This window comes from Gambusia affinis, linkage group LG18 (assembly GCF_019740435.1).
Source record: "Gambusia affinis linkage group LG18, SWU_Gaff_1.0, whole genome shotgun sequence".
NCBI lineage: Eukaryota > Metazoa > Chordata > Actinopteri > Cyprinodontiformes > Poeciliidae > Gambusia > Gambusia affinis.
In genome coordinates this window covers 23,559,802-23,578,118 of record NC_057885.1, presented here as the reverse complement: position 1 = coordinate 23,578,118, position 18,317 = coordinate 23,559,802, and the positions used below count along the sequence as shown (strand labels likewise).

General features: G+C 34.5%; 1 protein-coding gene across 1 annotated transcript; it reads left to right on the top strand.

The window, feature by feature from the left end:
* The first annotated feature begins 6,283 nt into the window (after nt 1-6,283).
* LOC122821044 (butyrophilin subfamily 3 member A2-like) lies at nt 6,284-15,007 on the top strand. Its single transcript, XM_044098879.1, has 8 exons — nt 6,284-6,440; nt 7,513-7,551; nt 7,941-8,285; nt 8,370-8,411; nt 8,707-8,745; nt 9,647-9,760; nt 10,191-10,268; nt 11,113-15,007. Exons 1-8 carry the CDS (start codon nt 6,383-6,385, stop codon nt 11,184-11,186), a joined length of 789 nt encoding a protein of 262 aa, XP_043954814.1. The 5' UTR covers nt 6,284-6,382; the 3' UTR covers nt 11,187-15,007.
* Nucleotides 15,008-18,317: the final 3,310 nt, after the last annotated feature.

Genomic DNA, 18,317 nt, shown 5'->3' with positions numbered 1-18,317 from the left:
AAGAAAAAATCTCAGAGAGCTAGTTCTGGGGGACTCAGAGCACCATAGAAGGTTAACACACAGGCGTCGAAGTGCTGGCAGTCAGCTTCTCTTATACTCCAGGAAGTAATGAGATGATTGAGGACAGGTGTGTAGAACCATGGGCACACCTTTCCAGGTAAGCAGCCTCTGGCGCCATCTGCTGGACAAACGGTGAAGCAGCAAGAACCCCACCCCACCCCCACCCCAAAAAAAATCCTGGAACCCGACAATCTCATTACAACATTACACATTAAAAAAAACGCTTCTCACCCACTGCGGATGGTCTTCTCTCTCATCCTCTTACCTCGGGTCCTCTACCAGAGGCCTGGGAGCTTGAGGGTTCTGCGCAGTATCTTGGCTGTGCCTAGGACTGCACATTTCTGGACTGAGATGTCTGATGTTGTTCCTGGGATCTGTTGTAGCCACTGTTCCAGTTTGGGGGTGACTGCCCCGAGGGTCCCGATGACCACAGGCACCACTGTGGTCTTCACCTTCCAGGCCCTCTCCAGTTCCTCCCTTAGGCCCTGGTATTTCTCTAGTTTCTCATGCTCCTTTTTCCTGATGTTGCAGTCACTTGGTATTGCCACATCCACCACAACGGCTTTCCTCTGTTGTTTATCCACCACGACTATGTCTGGTTGGTTCGCCCTCACCATTTTGTCTGTCTGGATCTGGAAGTCCCACAGGATCTTAGCTCGGTCATTCTCCACTACCTTCGGGGGTGTTTCCCACTTTGTTCTTGGGGGTTCCAGTCCATATTCTGCACAGATGTTTCTGTACACTATGCCTGCCACTTGGTTGTGTCGTTCCATGTATTCTTTCCCTGCCAGTACCTTGCACCCTGCTGTTATGTGTTGGACTGTCTCAGGGGCCTCCTTGCACAACCTACACCTTGGGTCTTGTCTGGTGTGGTAGATCTGGGCCTCAATTGCTCTGGTGTTTAGAGCAGAGCAATATATATATATATACATATTGTTAGCTAACCCTAACTTTTTCCAGATGCTGTGCACATCATAGCGGGGGACTTCAACCATGCAGACTTGAAGACAAATTCCACCAGCATGTAATGTGTGCTACAAGAGAGGCTAACACTCTGGACAAAGTGTACTCCAACATCAAGCTAGGCTACAGGCCTAGACCACTTCCACACCTGGGTCAGTCCGATCACCTGTCCCTGCATTTAATTCCTGCTTATGCCCCCCTCAGGAAAACCGCTCCAACCATCTCTAAAACCATCAAATCCTGGCCCCAGGATGCAAAACAGCAGCTGCAGGACTGTTTCAACAGGACAAACTGGGATGTTTTTGAACATCAGGACCTGGAGGTTTTTACAGACAGTGTACTGTGCTATATCAAGAACTGTATTGACACTGTAGCTTCAGGCAGATGATACAGAGCAATCAGAACAAGAACCAACCGTCTCAGAGACAGTTTTTACCCTACAGCAATAACAAAACTAAATGCAATCAAAAACAACCATTAATCATCATGAATGATTAATGGTTGTGAATGTGGCTATTCTTAATTATTAGATTTTTATCAGTTATTTGTTATGTATTTCTTACATTGTGTGTAAATTGTGAGACAGTTTTTTAAGCATATGCACTGACTGATGGCACTTATTAAATTTCGTTGTTCTTGTGACAATAACAATAAAGATCTATCTATCTATCTACATCTATCTATTTCTCGCAATTTCCTAGTGAAGTAAAGAGAATAGTGAAAAAGTGAGCTTGTGTGTGTCGGCATGTGCATGTATATGTGTGGTGTGTATGTGTGTGTGTGTTTGTGTATGTGGTGAAATGTGGTTCATAGCTGCAAGGAAACATATAGAATTGGACACTTTTTCATCCTTTTTACCCTTCAACTTGACTGCCGGGTCAAATTGACCAGAATGGTATATGTAAAAAGTAGACCCAAGAGTTGGTGCAAATGTGTAAAATGAATACATTTTCAATTTATATAGAGAGTGCATCTGTTAATACAAATAGAAAAAGTTTCATGCAGAAATAATGCTTCCAACTACTTAAAAAAAATAATTTTAACTTTAAAGCAGGTCAATTTGACCCGGAACATAACAGGAGGATTAAATAGTACAATCCATAACTTCATTATTTTGTAAATTTGTAAATGTTGCAATAATTGATTCTGTTGAGGGATTGGTTTATATATGACAGTAGGGATTGGGCAGAAAGGTATCCCACAATGCAATGAGGCTTCAGCAGCAGGAAGAAATTAAACCACTTTTTTATTTGTCACAAAAATTTGTTTTAAGATGATTAAAGGTAAACTCCAAAGCCTCATCTATGGAGCCAGTTCATCTAGAACAGGGGTCTCAAACTCAATTTCCCTGGGGGCCAATGGAGGTAGAGTCTGGGTGAGGCTGGGCCGCATCGGGTTTTCCACAAGAAAAGCTCTTACAAAAACATTCCAATGTTATCAAATGTCTTTATTTTTATTTTTTAAACACAAAATAAGATGAAAAAATAAATAAATTAACAATTCATAAGAAAAAAAAAAAATCAGTAATAAATAAATAAAATATAATAATAACACAGCAGCTATAGAAGACTAGATAAATATAATTATTATAATTCAGATTCAAATGGCTGTATTAACAGTTCTTTAACCTTTAACTTTCTGAACATGAATGGAACATTGAACATAAACTGTTATGAATATAACAGTTTATAAACTGTTTCTAAACAGCGCTTCCTCTCGCATAGCCGAGCCACATTTGGCTTAAGGAAGGAGGCAGTCGAGACCCTAAGTAGAGCTTGAAGATGCTCGTCAGTAAGTCTGGACCTGTACTTGGACTTATTGAAGTTCAAGGTAGAGAAGAGCTTTTCGCACAAGTATGTGCTCCCAAAAAGACACATGGTCCGCTTGAACATTTGGGAAAGCTCAGGGAAGCTGGGTGGCAATTCTCTCAAAAATTGCCCAAGCTTGTCTGCTTTTCCACTCACCTCCCTGAACTTGGCTTTGAGTTCAGAGTGGCACTGCGGGTCAATGAGCTCCATTTGAAGCACTGTGATTGGTAAGTTAGTTCAGCTCCGCACACAACACTGAAAAGTGCCAATCATATCAAACTCGCGGGCCACACTAACATTAAACTTTCATATTAAGGTGGGGGCCACAAACTATCGTCCCGAGGGCCGCAGTTGGCCCGCGAGTCTGAGACCCCTGATCTAGAACGAGGTTACTTTCAGAACAGCTGAGCACTTTTTGGCTAGTTTGTGGCATTTATATTTGCATACATGAAACTACAGCATGATTGAGTTTTATGCTCATTTTTATGATCCTGCTTTATCTGAGGATGTAGACTTGTAAATAAATACGTTGTTTTATTTAAAAATAGTGAATAAACTATCATTGTTTACTATATTTTCTGTCAAAGCTTGAGCAGAGAAACAAATAAATAGCAGGAGCCAGGAACTGTTTAAATCAAGCATTTTATTTTTATTTAAGTTCTTTCTAGTAAAATAATAATAATAATAAAAAAACTAGTGCTGATTAAGTAATTGCAACATACTCATATTGTAGCGGAGGATCTATGTTTATGGACCTTACCAGAGGGGCCGCTTTTCATTGGCTGATGCACATTCTACGTGGTCACGTGGGTGGCCGTCTCACAAACTCACGCTTCCCGTTAGCTAAGTACAGCATAATAGCAGTTCTGATACAACTTCTACATCTTGAAGCTTGTCTGCTACACAGTCTTACGTTAGCTAAACAGATCAATATGCACCTGACACACACTAAAGATTTTATTTTAGCAGAAAAAGCTTTGGACTAAACTGTTACTCGTGTTAGCCTCTCTAGCACAAAGTACAGCTGGTCAATCAACCATCGCTGTGTTCAGGGAAGCGCTGATTAATAATCCAGAAATAAATATCAAGCCTGGAAACTTGATATCGTAACGGACTGAATGTTTTGTTTTTAACGTAATCTTTGCTCGTCTTGTGGGGCGCAGGTGGTTGCCATGGTAACAAGTGTGTTTAAACTACAAAGAGAGAGAGAGAGTAAAGAGGTACGAGTGGTTTTGGGCTTATCACCTGTTCGGGTTATTTTACCTTTGTTTACATTTGCTGTGGCTCATTACAGCCGCTGTAGTTTCTAAAGGTTGGACTAATTACGTCGTTCGTTTGTGACGGTCGCATCGTCATTCATAACAAACATCAAATAGAACTAATAGATTTAATAAACTTTTAACAAACAAATGGCTTCTTTACCTTAACAGAGCTCTTTGGTTCCTCTTAACAGTCTGTAGCTTCTCATATTGAGGTCATCAAACCAAATTTCAGATCTACCATAACTGACTGACTGACACCTGCTGGCCTCAGGTTTGCAACCAGCTTGTGACTGAGAAACCAGTAACCTCCTCCCAGTTGATGACATGAACTTGTTATTTCCTCTGTCCATTCTAGTAGCTGATATATTGTGAAAATCCGGTAGAAATGATGCACTAATGGAGTCATGTTTACATAGAAACAATGCGCTACGAGGCTTTGCTTGTGAGACTTGCGGTCACGTGGGTCGGTTGTGGGCGGAGCTTGGTAAGGTCCATGCTTGAGGCTGGTGGAACGTTTACACTCGCCACTGTGTGTCGATCAGGACAAACTGAGGAGGGGGTTTCCCACTTGAGAATCTCTCTTTAATTCGTGGTTACAGCAGTAGTACAGATATGCAGCAGAAGGTAGGCTTGGAGTTGAGGATGTGGTTATGGAAGTGAGGTGATGTGGTCTAAATCATAACAGAAATAAAGCCCACGTTAATTCACTGTACACACTATCAAGTACAAGTTACCGCAGTGACATCTGCTGGCCATATACTGACTACACGTATATTCAATGCTACAACCGAGAGCTAACAGGCTAACCCACATGGAGTTAGTAAAGGTCGCATTAAACCGGCGACTCTTATGAATACAACATCAACATGTAATACAGACGGAACTACTAAATGAACTGCCTTGGTACATGTAACAGCAATTACTTACAGTGAGTCAAGAACGCACATCGACCTCAACCGAAACCGTAAGCAGCAGCTGCGTGTCCCCATTCTCAGAGCTATAATGCCTCTGCAGCAGCTGAACGTGCTATAACGAACTCGCCACCGGGTGGCGCACCTCCCTCCCAGTCCAAAGTAATCAACACCCGAGCCTTTGTAACACATTTTTTTTAATGTAATGCAAGATTTTACAGTGTATTTGCAAATTTTGTTTACGACACTAAAAAGGTTGAGTAATTTACACAAACTTCAGTTTTGCGTAATCTGCTTGACAAAATAAAGTTCACTTTACTTGGATTTTCTTTTTATGTAGCAATACAAGAACAAAGAAAAGTATTGCCTGGTAAACATAAAAAACTAATGCAACTATTTGCACAATTTATTTAACTAGACTGAGCAGACTGGAGGAAGCTGAGATCCTTTTGCACCAGGACACTGCAGATCTTGAACCTCTAGAACCCGACGGAGCCACCGGTGGGTCCGTCGGGTTCTAGAGGTTAAGTCTGTTGTTGAGAGCATCGTCTCTTCTGCCGCCATCTGTTGGAGCAGCAGCATCAGAGCAGGGACCTAAAAAGGCTCAGCAGTCTGATAAAGAGTTCTGGTTCTGTTCTGGGGACAAATGTGGGACCTGTGAAGATGACAATGTAAAGAAGGATTCTTCATAAAATCAAGAAAATGATGGACAATCCTGACCATCCTCTTCATGAGACTCTTGGGACAGATTTACTGTAATACAGACTACAATACAATAGCAGGTCTTTCCTGCCAACAGCCATCAAGATCTATAATGAATCTGAATTAATTTGAGTTACAACAAGATTTAATTTCCCTTTAGGATCAATTAAGTATTTTTGAATTTGAATCTGAACTGAACTTGAAGTTGTTCTTGTGTTTTTAAATGCTCTGTTTAACTATGTAGTTTGTTGTATGGATGGTTGTGTTGTACTGTTTAATGATGATCTATGTCTCAATGGTTAAACTGAGGATTGAATAATAAATTAACATGCAGACTTTATGACTCCTATCCCGCTTCCTTAATTAACAATATTAAAACTTTGAAGCTTCCGGGACTAAGAGCACACCCCGCCCCCCACCCCCACACACATACACACACATACACACACGCACACCTACACACACGCACACGCACGCACACACACACGCACACACACACACACACACACACACACACACACACACACACACACACAAATGAAAGAGAAAGTATAATTTCAATTGGTTTTCACTCGACGACATCTCGGCCATTTCGAGATTTCGAGTACTTATCCAATCTTTATTAAATACTTAAAAGAAAATCAGAAATCTGCTCTTCATCAGAAAGGTTTACGTCATGAGATGTTTTCCGGTTATCTTCGGGTTGATCAGTTTTCTGCCCGTCGCAGATCAAGGTACGTTAAGGTGTTCTCAAGGAAAAGAAACCTTTCATTCTTTTCTCTTAGTGGTGAACACTGCATGACGGTTATATCTTAAAATAACACTAAAAGTTACTGAACTTGTGTAAACTTAAAATATAAATAATTTGATATCCAGGTAGTTTAGTTCAGCAGTTTAGTTCAGGCTTTCTGTCCATATTTTTATAGATGTTTCGGTTCCGCAAATAAACTAATAATTAATATAAAATATAGTGTCGCAAATCTGCAGCAGCCAGTTGATGATCCGCTTTAAGACAATCTTAGTCTGATCGTAATCGTGTATATATGAATTTCAGGATGTTTTACCTCCTCAAACATTTAGAATAAGTGTAAAGAAAACTGCTTCGATAATACAGCCTGTACAGAAAATGTCTCAGGTCTTAATTTATCCTGAGTAACGTTGTGCCGTAAACCTAAAAAAAACACACACACACACACTCCATCCATAGAAATGGATGAACTTAATGCAAAGCTTCCATTTTGAATTTATTTGTGCTCAAAGCTAAAATGCTCCATTTTTATCTTTTATCAATAGATAATGTTTATGAGGTTATAAACCTCCTAAATAGCACAGACGATATATAAAACAAATATTACAATATCTATTATAGTCCGAGGAAAATCCTCATGAAACTTATGAAGAACTGAATTCACTTTGAGGAGTGAAACACATTTTTTAAGAAGTCTACCCATGAAGTTCTGACCTGCACAAACTTTGTTAAATGATCCTCCAAACTATTTGATGATCAAAAACGTTTTTTAGTTTCCCAGCAGTAACTGGTGATTTAACTGACCTCAGTTTCCCCTGCAGCTCTGCTCTTTCTCTGTTCACAGCTTTACTGATGGAAACTGTCAATGACCCTCTTTAGATATTTGTTTTTATTGATGGAGGGTTCAAGTTCTTGAATTAGAAGTCTTTTTTATTATCTCAAAATATAAATGTCATCAGTAAATTGATCAGTGTCTCGTTTTGTTACATTAGACCATAAAAGCCGATCTTTGCTCCTCAATAACTCTGTGACTCATTTTGTCTCTGATCTTTTCATAGATCAATTTGCTGGAACTGATCACTTCACTAAAACTGAAGGTTTGGAGAAACTCTTAACAATAAAACAAATAAGGGTTTACAGTTTTTATCAGTTATTAAAATACCTGTCCTTTATAACAGGGTTTAACTCCAGCTGTTATGGGACAGATGTTACTTTTTCTTCTGGTAAAATGTCAATATTTATTTTAATTAAATGAGTATTTTCTGGTTTTCTTTTCCAGAGATTGATAAAAAAATGACTAATCATCAATTTGTGAACAAACAAAAACAAAACAGAAAAAATGTGAGCTTTTGTTTTGAAAGAACTCAATAATCCTGTGTTGTCCCAACAGTTTTCACAACTGTAAGCATTAAAGGATAATAGTTGAGCAACAAACTGGACATCATCAGGAGTTCAGTCATTTTAAAATCATTGTTTATCTTTCCAGGAAAATATAATCTTACTGGTTCTGAAGGTCCAATAAAGGCACAAGTGGGATCCGACGTTGTTCTACCATGCAGTGTGAAGCCCCCAGATGATGTGAGAGATGCTGTAGTTGAGTGGATGTTCAACTTCAGTAAAACTGTACACTTGTTTCTCTATGGAGATGATCACCAAGAATCTCAAGATGAAAGATACAAAGATCGAACCATTCTGAACCATACAATGATTGAACACGGTGACGTTTCCCTCACGTTGGCCAAGGTAACGAAGAACGATGCTGGGATTTACACGTGCTTTGTTCGTCGTGGGCCTGATCTCTCAGATGAGAGAATTGTTACTCTGGTTGTTGGTGAGCTTTATTGAATCAGAATCATTTAAAATAAAATAGATACAAATGTTGATTTCTTTAACATTTAATGTGATTCCTCAACAGTTGATGAAAAAGAAAACCACGACCATATCCCTATATCTGGAGGTAAATATCTTAATAACTGATAATCAAATGTTTCTGTCACAGCGACTGTGACTCAGTGGATATAGTTGTTGTCTCCCAGTTTCCACTGGTCACATGTTGATGTGCCCTTGGGCAAGGCAGATAACTCTTAAATACTTATTGATCTGCATATAGGTGTATGAATGTGTGTGTGTGTGTGTGTGTGTGCGTGTGGGTGTGCGTGTGTGTGTGTGTGTGTGTGTGTGTGTGTGTTAGTGAGAGTGAATTGGTGAAAGTGTTTGCAGTGTGTCTAACACTTAATGTAATTCCTCAACAGATAAAAATGAAAAACAAGTCACCTCGCCTGCTACTAAAGGTAAATATGTTTAACTAGATAACCAGTGGTTACTGGGACTCTGACTTAGTTTTAGATTTTCTTTGTTACCTGAAGCCATTGAGGCTCATTGGGTTGAATATTTGTCTTCCAGCTTTTCCTATTGTCATGTTGATGTGCAGCTGGGCAAGGCAGATAACTCCTCAATACTTATTGATCTGCATACAGGTGTATGAATGTGGGTGTGTGTGTTAGTGAGAATGAATGGGTGAATGTGTTTGCAGTGTTGAGAGGTCAGTATGACTGGAAATACTTTACATAACTTCAGTCCATCAATGTTTCTATCTTTACCTACTGAGACAATAAGAGCCAATAACTGTATTGATTAAATTAGTATTTTACTTAAATGTGGATAAATTAGTAGAATAGTAAAATGTTTTGTTTCTCAATAGATTGGTTGATTTGATCTCTAAATGGATCATTTATTTATCAGGTTAATCACATTTCTTTGTACAATTGTTGGAGTAAATAACAAATAAAATGACTAAAACTGTTTTCCTTCCTGAACATATTAAAGCATTTCTATGGTGTGAAAACTTGATTAATATTATTTGAATAAATCAACATCCCATCTTCAGAAATCTGGAACAAAGGAACCAAAGAAAGAACCAAACTGGTGGAAATCCAGTTTTTAATCTTCCTGCCTTTCAGGAAGTTTTTTCTTCAACTTTTATCTCACATCCACAACTGGACCTGTGTGTGTGGGTGGGGTGTGTGTGTGTGTGTGTGTGTGTGTGTGTGTTGCAGTAAATGTTGACCCCTGAATGATGAGGTGACTGTTGCTTCACAACTTTGATCTCATTAATAAACAAAAATATGCAAAATTGAATTCATAATATTCAAAAACAGAATATTAAAAACCTGTTTTTCTTTTTTGTCACAGGACCTGATCCTGGAGTTAATGGCTGTGGTGTTGCTTGTGTTGTTGGTGTTGTTGTATCACTCATCCTCATCTCCATCACATTCTGTGTTGTATGTTGGTGGAAACGTGAACAAAGTAAGTCAGTCTTTGTCTTTGTTAATCTTGCAGGATTTTGGTGAATTAATAACTAATAATCTCCATAAATGCATATTTAAATTGATAGGAAATATAGATTTTAATAGTTTTCAAAAACTGATGTGAAGCTGAAGAGAAATAAAACAGAAACATGGATCTGTTTTGATAAACATGAAGAAGAAAAGTTCTGCAGTTTCACATATTTATTAATATCTGTTGGTGTTTGTCTGAAAATAAAATAATAAAACTAGAAACCATTATGAGTAACTTTATTCTCTTTTAGGTCTTTGTTGTTTATTGTAGCCTTTCTGCTGCCCAGGTTGATGAAACATTTTAACAGACAAAAACTGTTAAGAAGAATTAAATATTGTCACTTATTTATATTTTGTGTTAAGATAAATATTCACTGTTTACTTTCTGTTGGTTACAGTTTTTCCACGTCGGAACAACAACGCTCGAAATGAAGAAGTGAGAAATGATGGAGGGATGGAAATGGAAGAATTACGGAGTAATAACTTTTATTAATTATTGACTTTTTTATTTTCCTGCTCATTGATAAACTAAACTAAGGACTTTAGTCACTGAACATCACAGCTGAACATCAAACCAGGAAACTGAACTTCTTGTTGGTGACTGAATCTGACTGACCAGATCATTTGATGTAGCAGCAATGAACTGGTGACCTTACTGGTTTAATCCCAGTTCACCAGCTTCCCCACTGACCTGAACAGTGAAATGAAGGTTTAGACCAGAAGATCTGGAAAAAACTAAAGAAAAACAGCCAAGAATCAAGAAAACAAAAACAACAATAGAAATAAAACTATTAAAAATTGTAAACTCATAACTCAGATTTTCTCTTTGTTGTGTTTCTTCAACAGAGAAGTTTATAGTTAATTAAAACATGTTTAAGATTAAAATTACATCTGACCAATTAAATATAGAAACTAGATCTTAATGAAAGACGTTTCTTCTATTTTGTGAAAGTTAAATTCAAAAGATTCATTTAATCTGACAAGAATCATCTGAATATAAATTACATATTCAATTTAATTTGACTGTTTACATTTTTATTTTAATTTGTTTCAGTTTCTGGATTCTCTTATTTTTGTCAACAAACATCAGGAAACAAATGAAAGACAAATAATTTCAGAAAAAGTCAAAACTTTACTGCTTTATTTTATATATTTTATTTATTTTTTGCTAATTGATGATAATTTTCTTCTTTCTTAATTTTCTAAAAATGACAGATTTCTGTTTTTATTAAAGTCATCTTAATAATAATGTAACTTTGGGATTTCAAACAATCAGAAGAAGAAGATGTTATTGAAAACATTTTGTTTTGTGTTTCATAGATCACAGAGGAAATGGTAACCAAGGAAACGAAGCTGAAGCAGAACCTTTACAGAACCAGGAAGAACCAAACTAAATGTGTGAATCATCCATCCTGATCTGAAATCTCTTCAACTTGTTGGTATGAAAACTGGTAGAACTGTGAATAATAACAAAAAACTGTGTGAATTAAACCCAAAAGCAAGTCCTTCATATTAGAGCAAAGATTTAATAATTTTATTTTTAGATTAAAAAAGGATGAAGAATCATGTAAGTTAAAAAAGAAAATTTTAAGTCCATAAATGTTTCTGTAGTTTAATCTCTTACTCAGCTTTTGAAAACTAATTTATCTTGAAAAGTATTTTTAATAGATGTAAAAGTTGACAGATTTGATCCCCAGTTTGATCCTAAAAAAGGTTTTTAATTTAATTTTTCTCAGTGAATCTTAATTTTAATGCTCTTGTTACATAAATAACCAAATATTTATGGATTTTATTATAACTTGTTTAGTTTTTTTAATTTATGAATCAGCAGTAAATTCATTATTTCACCTTTTCTACAACGTCCAGCCCCCAGTAGTGATGTATATTTATTATTCCCTCCTTAAAACTGAAACCTTAAAAAATTTGCAAAAAGGAACATTTTGATATTATATTTTTATAAGCATTCTTGTAGTTACATTATGTAAGATTGTTATTAAAATATGTTCTCAGGGGTTATTTATTAACATAGATAATTATAAATTGATCAATTACTTTGAAAATAGACCCAACAGATTGAATATTAACTTTATCTTGTAAATCAGCTGCAGTAACTTTTTCATTTCAGGCTCTCAGCTTGAAGAAGGTAGAGAAGTTTTGTTGATGAATGTTTTATGATCTGGTCAGAGTAAAGATTGTGTTCATAATTAACTTTGCCTCTTGATTGGTGATGAGTCACCATGGAAACACAAACCATACAAACACAAGATATAGAAATATATATATAAGATCAGAACATAAAGAAATGTCTCTTATTTATGTTCTTTAATCTGTTCTTCTTTAATCTGGTCCTGGAAAATTAATCATCTGTTCATTTGATCAGATATATGAAAGACAACGAGTTCAAAGGTCAAAGGTTGAGAAACGATGATTTATGGTGAAGTGAATCAAACTCTTCAGGTTTCCAGAGTCTCTTATCTTTGTCTAACTTTGGTCCAGTGATCTGCACACATTGAGAAAAATCCATTTGACATTTATACTTTCAAACCGATGAGCCTTTTTTAAATTAATCATCTTGAACTGAGTCTGGCTTCATATTGATGTTTAATGTAGGAATAAATGGCTGCTGCAAAGTTAAAGACTGTGAATAAAACTGTGATATTTATGCTTTATACTTTATACTAACATCTCAGAAATCAAATGGCTCTTATTGAAAAACTGGTTTTTCAATTAGCCAACATCTAAATCCAATATGGCGGCTCTCCAGGGTTACCAACTCAAATCTTTCTGGAGAGATTGAAGCTGTTTCTCTATTTCACACTGTGAATGAATGAATGAATAAAAGGACAATTCATTTTCAAATAGCTGCATAATTATAATAGAAACTGTAAAAACTTTTCAATGCAGGATTTTTTTAAAACAACTTAAAAAAACAAAAACAAACAAAATACTTTCTACAAAGTAAAGATTTTGGGGCCTGAATTAAAAGGTTTTTGTTCGAACCAAGTTATTATTAAAAAGCCATATTTATAGTTAGAGGCATGTTTTGTTCTTTTGTTGACTTTTGTAAATATTATATATTATTTCTAACAGAATCTGATATTTTTATTTTGTCTGGTGAAGTTTTACTTTGCAACTTAAAGTAAAACTGGAGGGAGACATCTAGTGGTTAAATCAGAGTATTACTCTGATAAATCACAAGTCTTTATTAGGATGTTGATGCCAAATTTAATAGAAAATGTGAAACATGATTGTTTTCAGATCTACAGATCTGTTTATCTTCTAGTTGGAAGTTGTTCATTTATCGTAAACAATATTAAACTGCTGTTGTCACATTAAATATGCAAAAAGTCAAACTTTATAGTTATTATGATTATTATAATCAACATTATTACAACATTATTCAAAGTTCTAAACAATAAAGAGTTTAAAACAAATCAGATCAAACAGTTAAAACAGAAAGAAACTCAATAAAAATATAGAATAAAATTAATGCACATAAAACAGAGTGAATATAAATAACTTTAATTTAACCTGAGAATCATTCAAAGAACATTCTTGTCTGATGTCTTAAAATCAAACTGTTCCTCATGATGATGAGGCACAAAAGGAGAAAACATTCTGCAGACGGTTTCTTCTGGTTTTAGAGTTTTTAAAAAGTCAGAGTTTTTAAAAGGTCAGAGTTTTTAAAAGGTCAGAGTTTTTAAAAGGTCAGAGTTTTTAAAAGGTCAGAGTTTTTAAAAGGTCAGAGTTTTTAAAAGGTCATTGTCTGGAGATGGGAGAACATGAGACATAAAACTGCAGAAGATCAGGAAACTTTAAATCTTGTAAATAAACAGCAAAACATTAAAGTTTGTTTGAACTTAAAGCAACCAGTGAAAATATTACAGAAGCAGAAATGTGAACATATTTCCAGGTTTTGGTAAAATGTTATCAGCCACATTTTGAATCATCTGCAGATCATAAAACTTTTCCTCAGTAACCAGAAAGCAGAACATTACAGTAAACGATGCATGAAAACACAAATGGATGAATAAAAACCTCTTCAGATCCACCACTGAATTATTAAATGATAAAACTTTTAAATTCACCAAAAACATTTAAGTTTAGAGATGATCAAAGCTGCTCCTTGTTAACTCTTCAATGAGAAGATTGAACCTCACAACCAAATTATTGACCTTATTACTGCATTTATGACAATTTTTAAAGTAACATTTTGGAACAAGTGAAGTTTCTGAGCTGCAACCTGATTGCAGATAAACAAGATAAAATAAGTCAACAGTTTTTATATATTAAAGTCACAAACCTGCAGATCATCAGATCAACATTAAAGATGCACAGAAGAAAATCATTAGATTTATTAATATGTAGAAACCTGTTTGTGGATAAACTCTAAACTCCATCTCTAGTTTTAGCAGATTCTCAACTCAGGGAGAAACTTTCAGAGATTAATGCAGGTCATATACTGAGTATGTTTACATTTGAATATTGTTTATGTTTGTAGGTTTTACCAGCAAACAATGAAACTGTCTTTAAATCCTGAGATGAACTAAATAAACTGTCTTTGAATGAGCAGCTATAAAACAGCTGAAACACTTTATCTCTGTTAAGAGCTGCTTTGGAAACATTACAAATAAAATGATTAAATGTTAAAATGTAACGTTTACATTGTTGACTGTTTTTGTACTTTTGTGTTTTTATGAGGAAAAGCAGCTTGAAATGCTTTGATGATGAAGTTTATTCCAACTATATAAATAAACTTGATGGATCATTTTATGATAGGTTAGTAGGTTGAGATTGTTTGTTATGTTTGAGTTAAATATCTGATATTTAAATATCTGGTGTATTTCTGGTGAAGTCATGATTTGGGGAGACAAACCAATAAATAATAAACAAATAAATAATAAAGACAAAGACAGTGGATGCTGGTCAAGACAATTATTGGGATTTTTAGGGAGATTTTCTCTTCCTTCATATTATTTAAAATATGAAGAATTAGTTTAAATAATAATGAGATTGAATAGAGGTTTGAAACAAACTGTGAATTGGTGATTAAACTGAAATGTCACATTACTAGTAAACATGCTCCACTAAACCAAAGAAATTAGACAAATTATTTTTTGTGTGTTTTCCATTCTTTGTTTTTGTTTAGAGCATCAATAAATGTTTTTATGTTTAATGTGAACTGATGTTAAACTTTGACTATTGTAAATAAAAACCCTTTAAATCATTGTTGTATTTTGTATTATTCAAGCAAAGGTCAATATGTGATTAAATTCAAATTTAAGATGGAGCAGGAAGCAGAGCGGCCATTTTGTCAAAGCCAACCTGTTTGTCCTGTTATTAGCAGCCAGTCAGGAAAAACAAAACATGAAGCCACATATATGAGTTATATAAAAGTAAAAGTTATAGGTAGTCATGAGTTACAACAATATTTAGGCTGGAATCAATAAATATTTTTGACTTTGAATTTTGAATGTTGAGTCAAATAAATTGAACAATTCACCAAAATTAAGATATATTATTTAATGTTACAGTCAAGTCATATACATGTATTTCTATATGTGTTACTAGATATATGTGTAATATACAGTAACATTAGATTAGATAGTAGATCTAATCTAATGTTACTCCATCCATTATATATATATATAAATATATATATATATATATATATATATATAAATATATATATATATATATATATATATATATATATATATATATATATATATATATATATATATATATATATATTTATATTTATATGCACAAGATGTTACTTTTACAATAACAGGTATTCCTAAATAGCATTCTTCAGATTATTAAAAAAAATATGTTTTTAAAAAAATATACATTTTTTAAAAATTATTTATAAAAAAGATTCAACATTTTTGAAAAATGCATATTTAAAATAAAATATAATACTAATCTTTGAACCTTCATAAATCTGTTACAGAATAATTCAACAGATTAGTGTAATATGTAAATATTTTCCTCACATTAATATTAAATACAAAGATAGATTTTTTTTAAATAGTCGGCTCCACTGAATGTCCTCAACTCCTCTGAATGTAAAATAAATATACAAATTTAAATAATGTTAAAAAAGTCTAAAAAGATACCGTAGTACAAATTAAACTTTAACATTAAATAAATGACAGTAAAATGTGTAAACATTTCACAGATGCATCAGAAAGATCCTGTTGTCACTCCGTAGTTTTTGTCATAAATCATCTGGATCTTGTTTGACTCCAGCAGGTGGAAATAACAAATACTGAAACCAGATGGCAGTGAAGAAAGTTCAGTGTTGGCTGTTTCTTTGTTTTGTTTTGTTCTTTCTTTCTGAGTTCAGGTCTCCACAGATGCAGCTCATCCTGAGGTCTTCAGACATTCAGCAGTTTGACATCTTTCTCATCAACAACTGTCAGCAGAAAGAGGACAGATTAAAACTTGATCTTGAATCACAGCGAGCAGTCCGTTCATTTTAACATACGCTGAATATTAGGGACGTCCTGAAAAAGGTTTTTCACTCCCAGTACAAACCGGAAATATCAGTGTTGATAATTACACATTCTTTTATTATTGTTTTTGGTGTAAAATGCTAGAAAAGTCTTGATCAACTGGTATTACTCAAACAGATCAATAGTCAATAAAAACAGTTATGAGAACAACTGACACATTATTGTCCAGTTGTGAGAAATTAAGAGTTAAACAGCTCCAGTTTCTCTGACTGCACCCAAAACAATGTGACCACTGCTCTTCTCTAAAACAACCATATAAAAACATGTTACTGCTGCAGCTCCTTCTGCCTGGTTCATGTCTCATCAAATGGTTTTGAATGAATTTCTCTGTCGTTTAGTTCTTGAAGACAAATTATGTTTACATCAATAACAGTTTTATGACCAAGGTTACAACAAAGGTTCGTCTCGTTACCTTTTTCTGCCCAGTGAAATCTAATTTCTGCCTGAATTGGTACTCAGAGGGATTATATCATGTAGATATGGTTCATGAATATGAACATAACCGTTTGTATTTCATTTAGGCTCTATTATAGGATTTACATACAAATATCCAACATTTGTCAACAAAGGTATCAGATTCTGAACAACTAATTCTAGTTTATAAGTTGTAGAAATGTAGATATTTTAGATTTATTCTAATGTGAGGGATATTGAACGTAGGACAGGGTGGTGGGACGGTTTAACTATGGTTACAACTTGACAGGTATAATATTCAGGCCAATGTTCTGTAAAATAAAAATGGCTCTCTGACATCATCTAGTGTTGATGTTGCAAAAGAGAAAACATGTTTCAGAGGCAATGTTTTACTTAATTTTATTTTAAGATAATTAAATGCACAATCTGTGATTGTTTCTGTTTCTCCAGCAGTGTGAGTTGATGTTAACGGAGCAGATGCTGCTGATGATGGAGAAAAGAGAAGATGATGAGGAAGAAGTGGAGAAATCAATGTAAACAATTAGTCCTCCTGTTTATGAGTTGGACAGTTAAGAAGAGACCAAGTTATTATTCTGTTTATCCCAACAATAGATTTATCAATCTGTTGTCATTTCTTTGGAATCACTTGATTTCCTCTGTTCTTACTGATCACTGTTATCAGTAATCACTTCATCTATAAATTGTTCTTTTCTCAGCTTTAAACACAAACATCATTCCTGCAACTTGCTGCTGATATCTTTTGAAATTACTTTCTTTAACTAGAAGTTTTTGTGGCGTCTAATTCTAAATCAATACAATCAAAGTTCAAATGTGGATTTTCTGAAGGTTTAATTGTCAAACCACATTTATTTAACATCCATGATGAAACCAGTTTAGATGTTTTACTTCTAACAACAGATCAATTTAAAAATAATCAGACAGGAGTGTGTTTTTGTTGAAAACTGTTGAACTTGATTGATGCCATTTTTAATGGTGTTTATAATAGATTTTAAATTAAACTCTTGTGTTTTTGGATATTTGAAGCCTTGATTTAACCAGTTGGTTCATAGTGGCCATTAGAAATAAAAATTACTTATTTTTTCAGTTAAAAAAAATAAAAAAATAAATAAATAAATAAATAAATAAATAAATAAATAAATAAATAAATAAATAAATAAATAAATGTTTTAATAATTTATGAATCACTGTCATAAAACTGTGAAGCTAACATTGTGTCAATCTTTGTTCAGCATGTTGTTTTGATAATTATGGTTTACATTTTATTTTAATGTTTCATCGAGTCTAAAAAAACTAACAGACGTTCAGCATTTCTTCTGCTGAGGAACACTGACGTATTTGGCGCCATCTGGTGGCCAATCTTTCAATTTACAACATTTATTGCTTTGTCACACTTAGTCTGACACAGCAATAAATGTAACTAGTTTAGTTGAACAAAAATCCTCCTGAGCAGTGATTGCCTCCATTGCTGATCAGAAACAGGAAGGGGCAGCACCCAAACAAACTCCAACTAAACAACAAACAAGATAATAAAGTAGCTCCATAAAGACAGCTGATCTCTGGACAGTGAAG